Source organism: Chlorocebus sabaeus, chromosome 24, assembly GCF_047675955.1.
Source record: "Chlorocebus sabaeus isolate Y175 chromosome 24, mChlSab1.0.hap1, whole genome shotgun sequence".
In the NCBI taxonomy this organism is placed as follows: Eukaryota; Metazoa; Chordata; class Mammalia; order Primates; family Cercopithecidae; genus Chlorocebus; species Chlorocebus sabaeus.
Genome location: NC_132927.1, coordinates 36,016,715 through 36,034,514, shown reverse-complemented (window position 1 = coordinate 36,034,514; position 17,800 = coordinate 36,016,715). Strand labels below are relative to the sequence as shown.

The 17,800-nt window shown below is 40.2% G+C and overlaps 1 protein-coding gene across 3 annotated transcripts in view; it reads left to right on the top strand.

Moving 5' to 3' along the window:
• Positions 1 to 17,490, top strand: part of RTN1 (reticulon 1) — a 264,816-nt gene extending 247,326 nt beyond the window's left edge. For 2 of the 3 annotated variants that reach the window (XM_037984070.2, XM_007986832.3), the window contains 6 exons: positions 6,236 to 6,443; positions 8,249 to 8,387; positions 9,861 to 9,930; positions 10,547 to 10,593; positions 10,681 to 10,739; positions 16,945 to 17,490. In XM_037984070.2, the coding sequence (XP_037839998.2) occupies positions 6,236 to 6,443; positions 8,249 to 8,387; positions 9,861 to 9,930; positions 10,547 to 10,593; positions 10,681 to 10,739; positions 16,945 to 16,987 (566 nt within the window). In that variant the 3' untranslated portion in view covers positions 16,988 to 17,490. Of the gene's footprint in view, positions 1 to 3,769; positions 3,881 to 6,235; positions 6,444 to 8,248; positions 8,388 to 9,860; positions 9,931 to 10,546; positions 10,594 to 10,680; positions 10,740 to 16,944 lie in introns of all 3 variants that reach the window. The other variant, XM_037984072.2, reaches the window with a different exon arrangement.
• The last annotated feature ends 310 nt before the right edge of the window (positions 17,491 to 17,800 follow it).

Here is a 17,800-nt window from a genome sequence, read left to right as displayed (position 1 = left end):
AACTACTATTAGCCATCCCTTATGTTTCCTACCTAATTTTCATAATATGAAGTGATTTCTGATACCCCCAAAACTCAAAACCATCAGATAACACGATTCAAAACAGAGCAGAGCCTTTAATTTTGAGAGGGATTTATGTGCTTTTAATTCCTGGGTTTTATGAGAAAAACAGAGGCTTTTTTTTCCAAAACAGGATCTGTGGTGCCTCCTCTGTTTTTCCCAATGAGTCCCAGGCTACCAGAAGTTATCTCAGGGCCTCTCGTGTGTGCATTAAGAGGAGCAAGACAAAAAAAATGGAGAAAAATAACACAGTCGACTGAGAAGAAAAAACCTTTTTCCAGAAAAACAAGTTCCAAGAAGAGAAAAACATAAAGACTTTTTAAATATATTTATAGGCCGGGCGCGGTGGCTCACACCTGTAATCCCAGCACTTTGGGAGGCCGAGGCAGGTGGATCACAAGATCAGGAGTTCAAGATCAGTCTGGCCAACATGGTGAAACCCTGTCTCTACTACAAATACAAAAAATTATGCAGGCGTGGTTGCGTGCACCTATAGTCCTAACTACTCGGGAGGCTGAGACAAGAGAATCACTTGAACCGAGGAGACAGAAGTTGCAGTGAGCTGAGATCATGCCACTGCACTCCAGCCTGGGTGACAGAATGAGACTCCATGTCAAAAAATGATAAATAAATAAATAAATAAATAGCTTGTTTATCCACTTTTAATTAAACTGACTTTGAACCATAGTGCTCTTTAAAAAAGAAATCCTTTCAAATCTCTTATTACCTGACATTAGCTATGCCAAGTAGCCAATATTTTTACCTTCTGAACTTTACCAAAGGTAACCTCCTCGGTGCTTCAAAGACGTGGTAAACAGTTTATTGTTTTACAAGATTTAGAATTTCCGCAAGGTAGTTCAAAGAAAGGAAAATTGAAGAGAGGAAATTAGAAGCTATGAATGGGGGGGAAAGAACTCAATAAATGGCAAAATTACACAAATAAACCAGAAAGGAATTATTCCAGAAGCCAACAATTGAACCCAGGCCACCATCAAAAGATAAAGCTGTAGCTACTGAGCTATGCAGCATTGAGCAGCTTCTATTGCTTTTCCCAGAAGGAGCCTAGAGAAGCCAATTTCAAGCTTGGAAAGCTTTTAACTGCCCAAGAAAAATTTTTAGGACTAACTATGACATGAACCCCAAAATTCCTGTCCTCTGGATGGTGGAAACCAAAAGAAAGTATCCCCACCTGGTCACAAGGTTAACCTCTTAAGGACACAAAACAAGACAGAGAAATTTTATACAGTATTGGTTTCAGGGACCTGTAGCAAAGTTTGTTAACTGACCAGCCTGCCAAGCTGGCTTGAAAAGCAGGCTTATAGGGGTTGTAAACCCACATTCTATATCCTGCGATATCCTTCTCTCCATTACAGAATACAGAAAGACAATTTTTTAGCACAAAGTACACAACATTTGCTACAGCCTAAGCCTAGTTTCACAAATCCTTTTTTCTATTAATCCAACCCTTGCAGAGAAGACCAATAGTTTACTGTTTTACCCAGATAGAGAAAGAGAGAGAGAGAGAGAGAGAGAGAGACCAGAAACTTGGCTGGTAAGAATTTCTTACTCTTTTTGCTGGCATACCAGGTTTCTGGGTCCCCTTTCTCTGCAGCTTCCAGAAGAATGGAGTAGCTTCTGATGACCCTGCTCACTTGTGCTATAGCAGTGGGGTTCCAGCCACTTTACAAGAGAAAATCACCCTTTACTGTTTTATGGAGCCACAGGCAAGATTCTTAATTTGCAAGATGCTGCCTAATAGGCTGCATGAGGAACCAAATTAACATTTTCCATCCTGGCAAAATACACATAACAAAACAGACATTAGTCACCTCTTCAGCACCCAGTATCGGCCTGGAAAAGCTCAAACTTTTTCCCTTTGGTCCCTGTTGTCTTTAATCCACTCCGGGTAAGGACAGATGACCTCCAAATGGTAATTCACAGTGGGGTCTCTGGGCAAGGCAAAAAGCAGATAGTCACCCCAAGAAGCCTGTTGAGCCTTCTTTAGGGCTCATGGAATGTGACCAAATAAGGATGGTTTTCTGAGTTAGTCCTGCTGGATTTCCATCAGCAACCCCCTCTGAGATCCCTTCCGCATATACAAAGACACACAAAGAGGAGATGGACAGAAGGCCTTCCAAATTAGATCCCTAACCAAGAACTCCAAGAGTATCCCTTCCAAACTATCCTCCTATTCTCTGTCTGAGAAACTTCCTCGAAATCTTCCTGATTGAGGAGAAGTCTCCCAAACCAGGACTCTTCATACTAGTTAGAAGCAACTGAGACCCCCCCAGGAGCCAAACAGACACCCTGCAATGAGGCTACAGACACAGACACCCCATGGTGGAGCTAGAAACAGACACTCCACAATGGGGCTACAGACACCCACCATAGGGCTACATTACCAGTCAGGAAAAGAAAGGAGGCATTGGCAGCACCTACGATACTCACCAATCTGGACACCCTGCAGTGGGGCTACAGACAGACACCCCACCATGGGACTACAGTCACGCTGTGATAAGGCAACAGTTAAGGGACATCTCCACAGGACTATTTCTCCATTGCAATTAAACCCATGCACATTGGGTCAGCAGTGCCACACCAGTTGAAAGAATACCAGAGTCAGCCCCCGGTCCAAGAGAACCAGGAGGCCACTTGGGCTGGCTTCTGGATCCATCACTGGAGAGGAGCCACTGAATCATAGGCAGGTAGTCACAAGAGCAATCCTGGATGAGCCCCCAAATTTGTAACTGCCCAAGGGGTTCACCTTGCCCGCTGTCTAGACAGAGCTAATTCATCAAGACAGGGGAATTGCAATAGAGAAAGAGTACTTCACACAGAGCCAGCTGTGTGGGAGAACCGAGTTTTATTATTACTCAAATCAGTCTCTCTGAGCATTCAGGGAGCCGAGTTTTTAAGGATAACTTTGTGGGTGGGGGAAAGCCAGTGAGCCAGGAGTGCTGATTGGTCAGAGATGAAATATAAGGAGTCAAAGCTGTCTTCTTGTGTTCAGTCAGTTCCTGGGTGGGGGCCACAAGATCAGATGAGCCAGTTTATTGATCTGAGTGGGACCAGCTTATCCATCGAGTGCAGGGTCTGCAAAATATCTCAAGCACTGAGCAGTTTAGGGAGGGTCAGAATCTTGTAGCCTCCTGCTGCATGACTCCTAAACCATAATTTCTCATCTTATGGCTAATGTTAGTCCTAAAAGGCAATCTAGTTCACAGACAAGAAGGAAGTGCGCTTTGGGAAAGGGCTGTTACCATCTTTGTTTAAACTATAAACTAAATTTCGCCTAAAGTTAGTTGAGCCTATGCCTAGGAATGAACAAGGACAGCTTGGAGGTTAGAAGCAAGATAGAGTTAGTTAAATTAGATCTCATTCACTGTCTCAGTCATAATTTTGCAAACGTGGTTTTACAAGTTTCTAAAGGTTTAGTTTCCTCACCTGTTACATACCTATATAATGGAGTTTATTTTGAGGTTTCAGTGAGATAACATATGAAAGTGCTTTGAACATTTCAGAATCAATGTAAATAGATAATCTTGTTACAAAGTATCCAGAATCAACAGCCTATTGTTTCAAGATAACAGTCCTTTTGTTAACCTCCTTCTTAGAAACCTCCTGCAATCTTAGCAAGCAATTGAAAAACCTGCTAAGAGATGACTCTACACCAAACTCATGTTACTTAGTTAATGCTTTCTGCCCACAGTTTCTTCAAGGAAAGTCCATGAAGTGCCTGGCATTCACAGACTTCTTGAGCAGGTGGCCTCGTGGTTGGAGATTTAGGAGGCTTCCCTAGAGGGCATGCCATTTCTACCAGGTATAAAACAATTCATTCAGAGGGGATTCACTTGAAAATAGCAAATTTTATCTTCTCTTTGTCTGAAAACTCCTTTCAGGCTCTTCTGAGCCCCTTCACATCTCACAAGTGGGTAAGCATCTTCCTTCACACTAAGGAGTGCCCCCTTCAGCACAAATCATGCTGTCTTATAATGTATTTGTTTCCAAATGTGTATGGGCATCATAAAACAGATTACCATTTATTTCTTATCCATTTGTGTGAGTGTGTGTTTGTTTTGTATAATTCACTTATTTTTATATCGCCACCACCCAGCACAAAGCCTGGCACTTAACTCCTGCTCAATAGATGAAAACAGATGTGTAAGAGGTAACATTTCAGTTAGTGGTGGATGCTTTAGTTTCCTTTTAATTCCCCTTTACCCCTCCCCTGCACAAAGAGAGTGAATACCTGGAGGCCCTGGACCCTCAAAGACCTTCAGCCCTGCTGCCCAGGCTTTAGACCTTTAGCCTAGGCTTACCCCTAATTTATTTTCCACAATCCATTCAACCCAGGAGCTGCTGGGCTTCTGTGGAGAGCCCCTGTTCTCCCACTCTGCCCTCTACTCTGAGTTCCAGGGTTTATTGCAGATTATGTCTTCCAAAAGATCCCTCTTCCCCACCTGAAAAGGATTATAGCTTTTGGTGCTTCATTCTAAACAAACTCTTCTAAAAGAAAAATCATTTGGTGAACTCATTCATATTTTGTTGTTAAGGACAAGCAAATCTTTAGTGCATTATTCTATTCTAGCATCTTTGCATTAAAAAAAAAAAAAAAGATGGCAACAATTACTTTGAGGATGGAAAACGGTTAGGCCAAAGGAATGAATTTCTAATGGTCAGACAGTGTCACTGGGGTTGGGATAGAGAGAAGAGAGAAGCTTTAGAGCACAGTCCCTTTTTTATTTTTTATTTTTGCTTCTGGAGACCTGTTTGTAGGACCAGTCCTACTCAGAAGAGAAAAAAATGTTTCATCCCCAAAACATGCTTGTGAGCCTCTTCTCTATTTCCTAAATGGCAGAACTGTTATAGAGGAAAGGGAACAAATTTTGCCCAACAAAGGTCTGCCTACTGGAGTCTTTCTGAGTTAATGTCCCTGATGGACCAGATAGTAGTGGTGGGTGGGGAGTTTGTGAGGAGTGAATTCTCTCTCCGGCTTCAGATTACTGGGAGTATCCTTAGCCTGTTATGAAAGCTCTTTTAGACCTGATTTATTCTCCATCCAGCCTGAGGTAAGTCTGTGGCCAAAGAAAGTGTTAGTACTTTACTCTGCAAAAATTCCTTATGTAACCTCTATTGCCTTGCATTGTCATGAGGGTGTGTGACTTTTTTGATACTGTTCTTTCAAGGTAATTACACAACCATGTAAGATGGGAGTAGCTCCCTGCTCTCTTCAACCTGGTCACTTCTATCTTCCTATGAGCAAATGACTGGAGTCTAATTCTGTAAACCAGGTGTCTGCAGGTACACTGCAGGTGAAGCTGGCAGTACAAAGCACTACCACTTACATTTGGTTATGAGATGGGAATTTTGCATCTTATTTTTCTTCCTTAAAATTGATTGGCATAACATTCTATAAAAACCATTTATCACATGCCCAGTTGGAGAATAAATTCACATAGTTAAATAAGGGTTTTATGCTTTTTTTTATATCCTGGGACTGGCATATTTAAAGTAGTTCCATTTTGCATGACATTTGAAGCACTATAACTACCTTTTTGCATGTAATTTTTTGTTTCTAAGTTGAAAGAGGGTAATAACTGAATGATGGATGCAATGTGGATTTTAAAGCTTGCATTTCAGATTTTTAAATCACAGAAGGTAAGCAACAAACCATGTTGAACAAAATGGTTTAATCCACATGTTAGCTCCAGGGTCTCTTTTTTCTTTTTGTTGTTGTTTTTTGTTGTTGTTGTTGTTGTTTTTTTGAGACAGAGTCTCACCCTGTCACCCAGGCTGGAGTTCAGTGGAGTGAAGTGGTACTTCCAGAGTCCTCTATATTTTCAAGTTTGTTTCAAAGCCACATAATTCAGGCCACTGTATGGATGGTGTAGCCCACGGGGCTACACCCATCGCGATATGGTCAATAGAGATTCAATAGTCTTTTCTTATATGTGAATTTGTGAATTATCCTCAAGGGTGGAAAAGATTCTTCCAAACCAAAGTAGAATGACAGTAAGTGCCCTTGGCATAGCCATGTGTCTGCTCACTTGTGTTTAGGAATCCAGATGCCAGGTAAGAACCCACAGCAACCACAGCTTGGTGGAGTGAGCCACAGTGGTTCATGTGATGGCACTGCAGGAGCTCAGTCGGGTGTGTTTTGTGTCTCCTTCTGCAGCTATTGACCTGCTATATTGGCGGGACATCAAGCAGACGGGCATCGTGTTTGGGAGTTTCCTGCTGCTGCTCTTCTCCCTGACCCAGTTCAGTGTGGTGAGCGTCGTGGCCTACCTGGCCCTGGCCGCACTCTCAGCCACCATCAGTTTCCGCATCTACAAGTCTGTTTTGCAAGCTGTGCAGAAAACCGACGAGGGCCACCCTTTCAAGTGAGTGCCTCGGCTGAGGAACCCTCACCCCCTGACCAGGGGCTTTTCCCCTCACCTCTGTTGCAGCTCACAGATGCACTTGAGTCATGTTTCTCTGAGACCCAAAAGACCTCTTAGAGTCTCCCCTAACACACTGTCTTTGAATAGCTAACATTTCCGGTGAATTTCTGAAACAAACCCGATTATTCTTATTCCAATACTTATTGCTTTGTTGAGTTTTTATACGTATTTACTACTAACAGTAATCATAATCCAACAATTACTTAATCCTCTCAGCAATATGAGAAAGGCACAGCAGGTATTTTCATCCCTATTTACAGGTGGGAACACTGAGGTTCTGAGAAGTGACGTGACATGCTCAAGGCCAGGTGGCCAGTAAATAGCACGAAACCAGAACTAGGGTATTTGGGTCTTTATTTCCATGCTCTCTCTAGAAGTTTAACACCAAAGGGCCAACCTTCTGGCGGGGGTGCAGGGTTCATGAACAGCCTTCTCATGTATCCTCCTCTACATTTTTATACTGGGGAAACCTGATTTGAATGCACCTTGAGGAGGAGGAAATACAAAAATAAAAGGGCAATCTACTAACTAAGAGGATATATGACATGTGGCAGAGGGAGGTGTTAGCACTGCCAGCTGCTATAACAAAATACCATAGACAGAGTGCCTTATAAACAACAGAAATCTATCTCTCACAGTTCTGGAGGCTGGGAAATCCAAGATCAAGATGCCAGCAGGGTAGGGTTCTGTTGAGGGCCCTCACCTGGGTTGCAGATTGCCAGGTCCTCACTGTGTCCTCACTTTTACTATGGGGCGGAGTGAACAAGCTCCCTTGGGCCTCTTTTCTAAGGGCACTAATCCCATTTATGAGGGCTGTGTGCTCTTGATCTAATCACATCCCCAAGGCCCCACCTGTTAACACTATCACATTGGGGGTTAAGATTTCAACATGAATTTGGGGAAGACATATTCAGTCCATAACTCTCCTGAAAACTCAAGGCAAATATTGCTTTACTCTTTTTAATCTCAATTCACAGAGTTAAGTAAGCACTTAAAGCACTCCAGAAATATCCTCTAGGTAGATAACAGGTGCTGTCTTAAAGCAGAGGGAAGGCAGGAAAGGAGAGAGGAAGGATGGACAACTGTAGAGGAGCTGGCCAAGCAGAGGAGGCTTAAGCTGGGATGATTTTTATATGTTTGTATTTTACATGTTTTTCCCACTCAACAGTTAAATTTAACCATTTGAACTAATGAAAAATGTCATTACTAAAAACACCACTCAGTAGAATCCATGAGTATTTTAATACGGCCCTGGTCACTTGAGTTTTCAGTGCTCTTTCTATAAACCTGGAAGTAAATCCCAGAATTTAAACATGAATTCTTAGAGTTCTGATGAGGAACAGTTGGCAGCTAGGATTTGGGGCTATCTCAACTACTTAAAAAAGGATAATTCATCTCCATGAAGTCATGTATGCAGAATTCAGCAAAAGAGCTGATTTGACACTGATTTTTTTTCTCTGGTCCCAGCTGGTTTCTCTGAATTTTCAGCCCACCCATGCTGTGTCTTAGGTAGCCAGAAACAGTCACAACGCTCCACTGAGAACCATGCTTTCTGTGTTCCCAGTGCACTGGAAGCAGGTGTGTGTGGTGCCCTGTGGCCCTCACTGGCTGGCATAACCCCCCAGAGATGACACCCGCCCTCACCCTCAGAGTGAGAGTAGGAACGCTTAGCTGTTACTGGGGTTTGGCAGCCTGTCTCATGATTCCCTCTGATGGAATTCTCTGTGGGGATGGTTTGTTGACAGGGCCTACTTGGAGCTTGAGATCACCCTTTCTCAGGAGCAGATTCAGAAGTACACGGACTGCCTGCAGTTCTACGTGAACAGCACACTTAAGGAACTGAGGAGGCTCTTCCTTGTCCAGGACCTGGTGGATTCCTTAAAAGTATAGTTGCTTAAACTGTTCACTTTACAGTCTTGACTGTTACTTTCCCTAAAGGTGTAATAATATACACTGCTACCTCAAGAAGAATAAAAAGCAAGTGCTAATTATATTCTAGAGTCAGAGTCAGAAGACCTCCAGTTGTATGGCACCATGAACCAGTCTAATCCGTTCATTGCGCCAGTGATGAAAATGTGGCTCAGACATTTGTCCAGGGTTGCCCAGTGAGTCACTAGCAGAGCTGGAATCAAACCCAGGTCACATAGCTCCTAGCTGTATAGTCTTTAAAACACACCAGATTCTCTCTTTAAACCATTTTTAGTTCCTCTGATAATTTCTCAAAATGAATATTGAGATAAAAAATCTAGATAGGGAATGTAAAAACCATATATACTTTTGCATTGAAAGAAACTCTAGATTCTACTAATATTAATAGTAAGACCTCCAAGTGTGCTTACATAGTTACAGCTGTGAGGCTGAGCCATCTGAAGGGTAGAGGTATGCCCAGCCCCTCACTTGATGAGGATCAGGGGCACCTGGGGCTCTCGCTGAATTTGCTGGGTTCCTTTGAACAAGTTGCTTTGGCCTCCTGGTGACTTACGTGTAGAATCAAAGTCAATCGTGATTCAGCACGGCCATAAGCAGAGCTGGGGAAGCCTAGGCAAAGTAGTCGTGAAGTTTCTGTGCTCCCACAGCACTTCCTACACACCCTGGCAGGGGCTTGTACCGGGAGCTGTCCGGTAACTGTTCAAAGAAGGGCAGAAGGAAAAATGTAAAATGTGGTCTTGACCCTCAAAATGCCTGACTGGAATAATGACTTGCCATATGATGATTGAAGAGAGATACCAGGGCAATTGTAATTACTTACCTTAGTGCTTTTAAGGCCATGGTTGTATTTGTAATGTAAAAATTGTGGGCCAGAACAGGGGTCAGCAAACCTTGTCCATAAAGAGACAGATGGTAGATATTTTAGGCTTTGCAAGCCACACCATCTGTGGTACCTTTTCAACTTTGCTATTGTAGCACAAAAGCAGAAAAAGACAGTACAAAAAGGAAGGGCTTGACTGTGTGCCCATAGACTTCTGAACACTGAAAATTTGATTCAATATCATTTCATATATTAGAAAATATTACTCTTGTTTTGATTTTATTTGAACATTTAAAAATGTAGAAACCTTTATTAACTTGTGGGCCTATACAAATACAGGTCAAGGGCCACAGCTTGCTAACCCCTGGCCTAGATTATTTCCTTGAGTCCCTCAAACCTTATAACAAAGTGATCCAAAGGGTTCCAAGAGAACTAAGGACTGGATCCCCTTTCATTGATTCTGTGATGAGCTTTCAACGCCTTTCATTGACTATTGAAATCATGATATACTCTGACTCAAATTCAAATTCTAAGTAAAAGTCAATGATATGAGACTCTTACTTGTCAGGAAGGGTTTTAGGAGTGCTGATAATGCTTTCGTTCTTCAGTTTGCAGTCCTGATGTGGCTCCTGACCTACGTTGGCGCTCTCTTCAATGGCCTGACCCTGCTGCTCATGGGTAAGAGCAGATGAGAGTGTATACGCCTTCCTTCACACCCTCTGTGAAAATGCTGCTTCCTAGGCTCTAAGGTTTTTATTTGTTTAAAGAGATTCCTAGGAACGAATGCCAGAGATCCCTGCGTGCAGAGCACTTCTCTTACCATCATAGTTCAATTAAAGAGTATAATATATATTATATACTAATAATGAATTCCTAAGTCTAAAAGTTTTTTTTTCTTCAAACATAACTGGCTTCTTTTTGGCTTATTTTTTTATATATATACACACATATATATATGTGTGTGTATATATATATATTTGGACCTGTTTACAGTGGCAGCTATAGATAGAGATTCATTTTCATCTTGGGAGGGGAGAGTTTATCCTAATTCTAGGGATAATTACAAAATACCTGTACAGGGCTCAGTGTCATTTTATTTTCCCTATGAACTGCCCTGTCATCTTTTATCTAGAATGCTGGATATTGCTTTTCAAAATAGGAGATAAAAAATAAAATAAAATGCTGGATATTCCAAATAATTCTATAATATCATATAACCATATTAAAATGTGTCTATAAGTGTATTCTTATTGATAACTCAGAATTTTAATACTATATTTGTTTTTCATCCCAGCTGTGGTTTCAATGTTTACTCTACCTGTAGTGTATGTTAAGCACCAGGTAAGTTCTATGTGTTGTCAAACAATGACATTAAATTTTCACCTCATCATCTTTGGATGTGCTCATTATTTTTTTTTCTTTGTGTAGGCACAGATTGACCAATATCTGGGACTTGTGAGGACTCACATAAATGCTGTTGTGGCAAAGTAAGTCACATAGTGCAATGCATAAAAAGAGAGACTCTCTTACACAGGCCTTTGAGTGGATTAGGGTAGGGGTAATGAGAAGATAGTAAAATGATAGACTGATTTATGATCATTCACTTACTGGAGTCATATGTTCATTCTCTTCTCAATTATATTATTTTAGAAAATAAGCATAAGATTTTTAACTCTCAATTAAATAAAACCGAGTGGTTTATTTCAGGTTTCATAGTAAGTTTTAATGAATGAATGATATTAACCTCTAAGGACTGGCCCATGTACAAGAACAAGATGCACTGGAGGAAAGAAGGAAACTTGATTCAAAAAAGTAAAATTAACAGTTTAATTCAAATAAAAACAATTAAGTTAACATTTTTAATCTTTTAAACAATGAATAGCCCTAATTTTTAAAATCATTAAAATTACTTTTAAAACTTTGAATTATTTTTAAAACTTTAAAAGACATAAAATGTTTGCCAACTAAGTACATCACAGCATTTTAACTCAACAACTGTGTGTATGTGTGTAATACCACTGCTTTTTAAACCTGAGTCTTAAGGCTTACTTTATGGCTCCCTGATACATTAGGAGATAGAGATTTCAGTTTTACATCTCCACAGCTAACATGGTCATTAAACTTAGGAGTTTTCCCTAATTCTTACATACTATTTTTAGGTATATAGTCAGCTAAAGTGATAGCTCTTATATTGAATTTTTATTCAATATTTTATTTTATTAAAAAGCTAGCCTAATCTTTAGCTACAAATATATGTCACCAAAGGACTAGACTTTTTCACAAAAACTCTATCTAATTATCTGATGATAATGTGGCTGGACCTAGGTGAGGGTCAGATTTAGAGAGAGGCATTTTAGGTAGTTAAAGATGTGTAATAACAAAATAAGAAAGGCTAATCACATTAAAGTTCCTCTGCTATTAGATTATATGTGATGTGCTTCAGTTCTCTCTGAAGTTTATAAACTTGTTTTTTACTGTGTATTATTTACGTTTTTCCTCTTAAAGTCATTAGGAACTCATAGAATTCTATGTTGAATTTAGATCTTTGAGAGATCTGTGACACATTTCAAAATGCCTGAACTTACGAGCTTTGACCCAGGTGTACCAATACCTAATGAAAATCAACACATTAAGCATAAAATAATCATTTTATGTTGTATTTAAAAATGGTAGCATAGCACAGTGTGAGACTTGGTGGTAGCCAAACCTGAGGAGCCTGTTTAAAAATATGAATTCTAAGACTCCACACAGACTTATAGAATTAAAATTTCTAGGATTGGTAACCTAGAATTTATATTTTAATGAACTCTCCAGGTGACTTTTTGGCAGCTAGAACTGTGTTCATAAACTATAGCAAAGAACACCAGAATAGGAGTTTGGAAACTGGAAGACAGAAGTTCTAGACCTACGTTGTCTAATACTTAGTTTGGGGATCACAAATCACACCTATTACTTTTTCATTTGGTTTGTTGGTTTAGTCCAAAAAGAGGAGTACCTGTTATTTTCTGGACACTTCATATGACAGGTACAGAGGGTATAAAGATAAATGAAATGATTTCAGCCCTAAAAGAGCTCTTAGCCCAGTGGTGCAGAGAAAATTATACAGAAATAACTATAATAAAATATAATAAGTACAATAAGTATAGTAGAGCTATATGAAATACTAAAGTTGGAGAGATGAGGAAACAATTGTTCCTTCCTGGACGGGATAGTGGAAAACTGTTAAGATAAGGTGGCATTCGACCTGGGCCTTGAAGGATGGGTAAACAGTCATTACGTGGATGATAAGGGGAAAGATGTTGCAAGAGGAAGAGGTAATAAAGCAAAGACAGAGAAGCATGAAAATGTAAATCTCTCCCCTCTCCAGGTTAGACTACATTCTTTCCTGGAAAGAATGTAGGAAGAGAGGCTGAGGCCAGGTGGTGAATGCTCTGTGGAGTTGTGACTCCAACCCAGCAGGAAATGGCCAGCCCTTGATGTTTTTAAGCAGGGGATTGATGTCATCAGTTTTTTAAAGATCACTATGGCAGTCTAGTGAGAAAAGAATTGGAGAGGGGAGAGACTAGAGATGTGGCCATGAGCTAGGAGGTTATCATAATTCAAACAAAAGTGACAAGGGCATGGCCTGGTTAAAATGGAGGAAAAAGAGAGATGGCAGAGAATATAAAGTATATACAATGTACTTGTTAAGTTACAATTGGAAATCAATGCTGTGAAAAAGAATGGAAAGGAAATGTTAGCTATGACTAATATGGCTTCTGTAATTGAGCTTCAGGCAGAGTTGGCTCTTAACTTCCTGGTAGCTAGGACAAAAAGAGAAACTAGGCAAGTTACATGGTTCTTCCTATCTATCAGAAAGGAGGAAATAACAATTCTTCAAAATAACCTGTTTTGCCTGGCACTACATTTTGAAGGAAATTTATTGGTGGGTTCTTAACTCTAAGGCCTCTTCAAACTCTGAAATTCTAATGCTACCTTAGAATAATTCCAGTGAAAGAACTTACACCATTTTAGTGGAACAGTTAAGAACATGATTGTTAGAATCAGATAGACTGAGTCCATTTCTGGCATTTTTAGCTGTATGGGCTCATCATAAATGTTATTTGACTCTATGAGCCTATTTCCTTATCTGTAAATTGGAATTGTTAATACCTCACAGGGTTCTTGGTGATCAAATGAGGTAATGTCTGTAAAGTATTCTTAGATGTTGGAAACCCTCGTCATCATCATCATCCTGTTACTGCTTAGAGATCAGTTCATGGGGCTTGGAGGTAGAGGACAGTCCCAGACTGAGCCAGTAGACCCCAGGGCCACCCTCTCCTCCATACTGAGTGACCCTGTCTAGGTCGTTTCACCTTTGTTTGTCTCAGTTTTCCAGCTTAAAATGGGGGTTAATAATACATAATAACACTTCTTAGAGTTTTGAAAATGAGAAAAAATGCCTCACATTTCAAAAGGCAAAATAAACACTGTAGAGGAAATTAAAACTTTGAGTAAGTGAGACCATAATAAGAAATCTGCTTTAAGTGAATACAATTCCCTATGTCTAGGTGAGTTATATTTTAGATGACAAAATAGCTTGTAATTTTACCTAGAAGCTCTCTTGGTGACCTTTGATAAATCTCCTGGAATAAAGGACATCCTGAAAACTAAAATTGGAAAGGAGCTGTCACAATCTTCAAATGAGAAGAAAGATTCTAGATGTTATATTTGATAAATTGAAGGCCTGATTTCAAGCAAAAATCCAGAATGAATTAGTAAAACTGTAGATATCAGAACAGATCATTGTATGTTCACTAAACCCTGAGATGAGATGGACTTCCCTAGCCAGTGAGTATTCTGATTTTAGTGCGGGTAGTCAACAAGTCTTCTTGGTGTCCTTGTGGAAAAACATGGAGATGTATGATCCAGATGACAGCACAGGTGGTAGAATTCTAGAAGGTTGAAATAGTAGACCCTAAAGATGTTCATTAATCCATCAAATATGTGTCTGGGGCAAGGTATGTGACACATGGCTCTGCCTTTGATCCCATTATTTTCAACCCCATTACTTCTCATGACTATGTGAAGACAAATCAATTATCTTTGTCAAAGTCCCAGATGATGTACAGCTTGAAGCGAAAGCAAATTCAGAAGATGGCAAGCTCAAGAATCAAAATGAATCAAGGGATCTTGAGTAAACACGAATGCTGAATTGAAATCAATAAAATGAAATTAATAAGGAAAGTGAAGTCCTACATTTAGGTTTCTAAAAAGTCAACTTTACAACTATAGAATGCGGGGAGGGATAGATGAGAGAGGGTAACAATAAGTGTGTATGTAAAAAATACCTCAGGGGTTTTTAATTGCTTGATTGGTCACAGCCAAATGTGAGTCAATGATGTGCTGAAGCATCTTTAAAAAATCAATGCAAGTTGAGTTGTTATTAGTAGGAGTACAAAGTCTAAATCAACAGAGGCAACAGTCATATTATATTCCACATTAGCCATCCCATATCTGTGTTCAGTTTCAGGGTTGGACATTTTAACAGATGCATTAATACATTGGAGTAATGCCCCAAAGATGACCAGGGTATTAGAAATGTGATAGTTAATGGGCAGTGAAGAGTAAACTTTGCTGGGGATGATTACCCTGGAAAAGAGATGACTTTAAAAGGACACCATAGCCATTCTCAAATACTTGGAGGTCTAACATTATAAAAAGAGTAGGATTTCTCTTTTTCTCTCAAGAGCAGTGAATGGAAATTTTAGAAGTTCTGAGATTTGATTGAAATATGGGGGAAAGAGTAATGATTAGAGTTGCCATCTGCCCCATGAAGGAGTGAGTACTCTGACATTCATTCAAGTATTCAAATAGAAGTTAGACGGCCACCATTGCACGTGTCCTCTCCTGGCTTCTCCTCCTCTTGTCTGCCTCCCTTCTGGTCCTGTGACCCCAAAGGTTATCTCATGTCTAGGGCTCCAAACTTGTGTCTCCAGCCCAGACCTCTTCAACTAAGCACCAGATCTATCTGCTTATTTATGTAAGATTTCTCTAAAGTGTCTCATAGACCTTTCAGATTCACTTAGCCACACATCTTGCAATCTTACCCCAGAACTTGTATTTCCTTCGGTCATCACCATCTTGGTAAATGGCATTTTTTGGCATTCAGGCCAAAAACCAAAGAAACTTCCTTGATTACTCTTCCTCTAATCCTAGCCTGTGCATTCAGTTCATGAACAGATCAAGTGGGTCCTGCAGCCTCATCTCTAAACTAACCCTGAGACTGTTCCCCTCTCTTCACTTCCATGTCTGCCATACAATCCAGGCATTGCCTTCTGGTATTTGGACTGCTGTGGGTTTCCTTCCCTCAATTCATTGCTTCTACTCCCATTTCCCCATTTTTTTTTCACACAGCTACCATCATGATGTTCTTACATTAAACAGATCACGTCACTCCCCTGCCTAAATTCATCAATGGCTTCCCATCACACAGGTTAGAATCTAAACTCCTTACCACATCCCACAAACTCCAACATCCACCATCTGGTCCCTGCCTGCCTTTCAGACCTCCCCTATCCATACCCCGAGCACACGAGCTTCTCGATTCCTTGCTGCCAGCTTGTCCTCTCTGTGATGCCTCTGCACTCATTACTCCCTCTTCCTGAAACACTTCACATCCAGATCTTGGCCTGATGGCCCCTTCCTGTCCTCTGAGGATCAGTTTCTCAGATGAATGGATTTAAAGGAGGTACTGCCCACCTTACCACTGTGCCCCTCACTGCCTGCCATACCACCTTGTTTTACTTTATAGCAGTTATCACCATCTGAACGTCTCTTGTCTTCTAGTTTGTTTCTGTCTCCTCAATTCCTACAGGAATGAAAACTCCATGAGAATAAGCATCTTTTCCCTTTTGTTGACCACCGAATTCCAGTACATGGAAGGGTACCTCGTGGCACAGAGGGAGGTCTCAATCAAAATCTGCACGATGAGCTCTGCACGATGAGCTCATAACTCTTCAAATTAACAAAACACTTCCAGTGTAAACCTGTCCTAAAATCATGCTGCTACATTGTGAGCATCACAGAATTTCAGGACCCTGGAGGTAGCTAGTCTATGCCCACATTTTAATGATGAGTATTTAGGACCAGGAAAGTCCCTTAGCTTGCTGGATGCCACATAGCTAATTAATAGAATAGCTGAGACTAGGACCCAGGTTTTTAAATTCCAGTTGTGGATAGTTAGACTACTCTGAGGGTGAACATGGGTTTCTTTTCCTATGTCCGACATAGGAACAGATGACATCCCTAGTTATATAACCATTCCTAGTTATGCTCATCTTCCTGGCATGGTCAGTAATAGCACTTTCTCTCTCTTTCTGAAGTGTCCCAGATGGGGGATAAATAATCACCCTAACTATATCATAGCTTCTGTAATCCTGAAATAAGTCAATATGTTCATCCACCTAAAAAGATCTAAAATATGTGGCTTTCTTCCGATTCTCTTTTTTGTTGTTGTTATTTTCATTATCCAGTTTTTACTTCCTTCTTACTGCTTTATACAAGAGTATTTACAGATGTACATACATAAAGACTATAATATCTTCTGGAATACTAAGCTCTTTGGTCACTTAGCTAATTAAAGCAACAACACATAAAATGATTTCATTAATAACACTTGTGATTTACTACCTTTTGATATTGTCTTTTTAGGATTCAGGCTAAAATCCCAGGCGCTAAGAGGCACGCTGAGTAAACTGATTTCCCACCGGGGACTGGACACAAACAGGAATGTCTGGAGTGGTAACAGCTCTCTTCTTACTCGTTACTGCAAATTGATTGTTCCCCTCCTCCCCCCAGTACCATAATCTTAGAGACAAACCTTAAAACAGCTGTTTTTAGGCTGTTCCTTGTATCTTAGGATATTTGAGTCACTTGTGTCAACCACTAAAGTATAGAGAAAAGTGTATTAGATGTGGTTTTTAATTTTGTGTTGCTAAAAAAAGTGCATGATGGTGAGAGCCCAAGTTCTCTTTCCCTCTTCGGTGTTCTTCTCTTCTCTGCAATGCTTCTGTAGATTCTAACGTTGCCTGTGGCTAGGCCTTTCCTGCCGAGTGCTCTGATGCAATAGTGGAAATCGCTTATATGTCCTTGGGTTGCTGGTTGGATTAATCTTTAATAACAATATATAGAATTGTAGACTGATGTTTTAGCATTTTTCCAACACACACAACGTAAAAATAAAAACAGTCGACCGTACTTATGGTAATCAGTTTTGTATAACTTAAAATAATTAAATAAATGAATAAACCCAAAACAAACATGCCGTAGTTTTATTGTATGGGATTGGTGGGCTGATTTACATGTATGGTTACTAAAAAGTACCAGCATGTTAACTTTATTACAATTTGTATTACTTTCTCTGTAGTTCCTAATGGATTCAGTTACGGACTCTGGATATTTGCACTTATGTACTTGATACTGAATGCATAAATAAATGTTACTAAATGTAGAACGTTCTCCCTCTCTTCTCATGCATGGTCCCACCAGAAAACACAAAAGCTTGAAG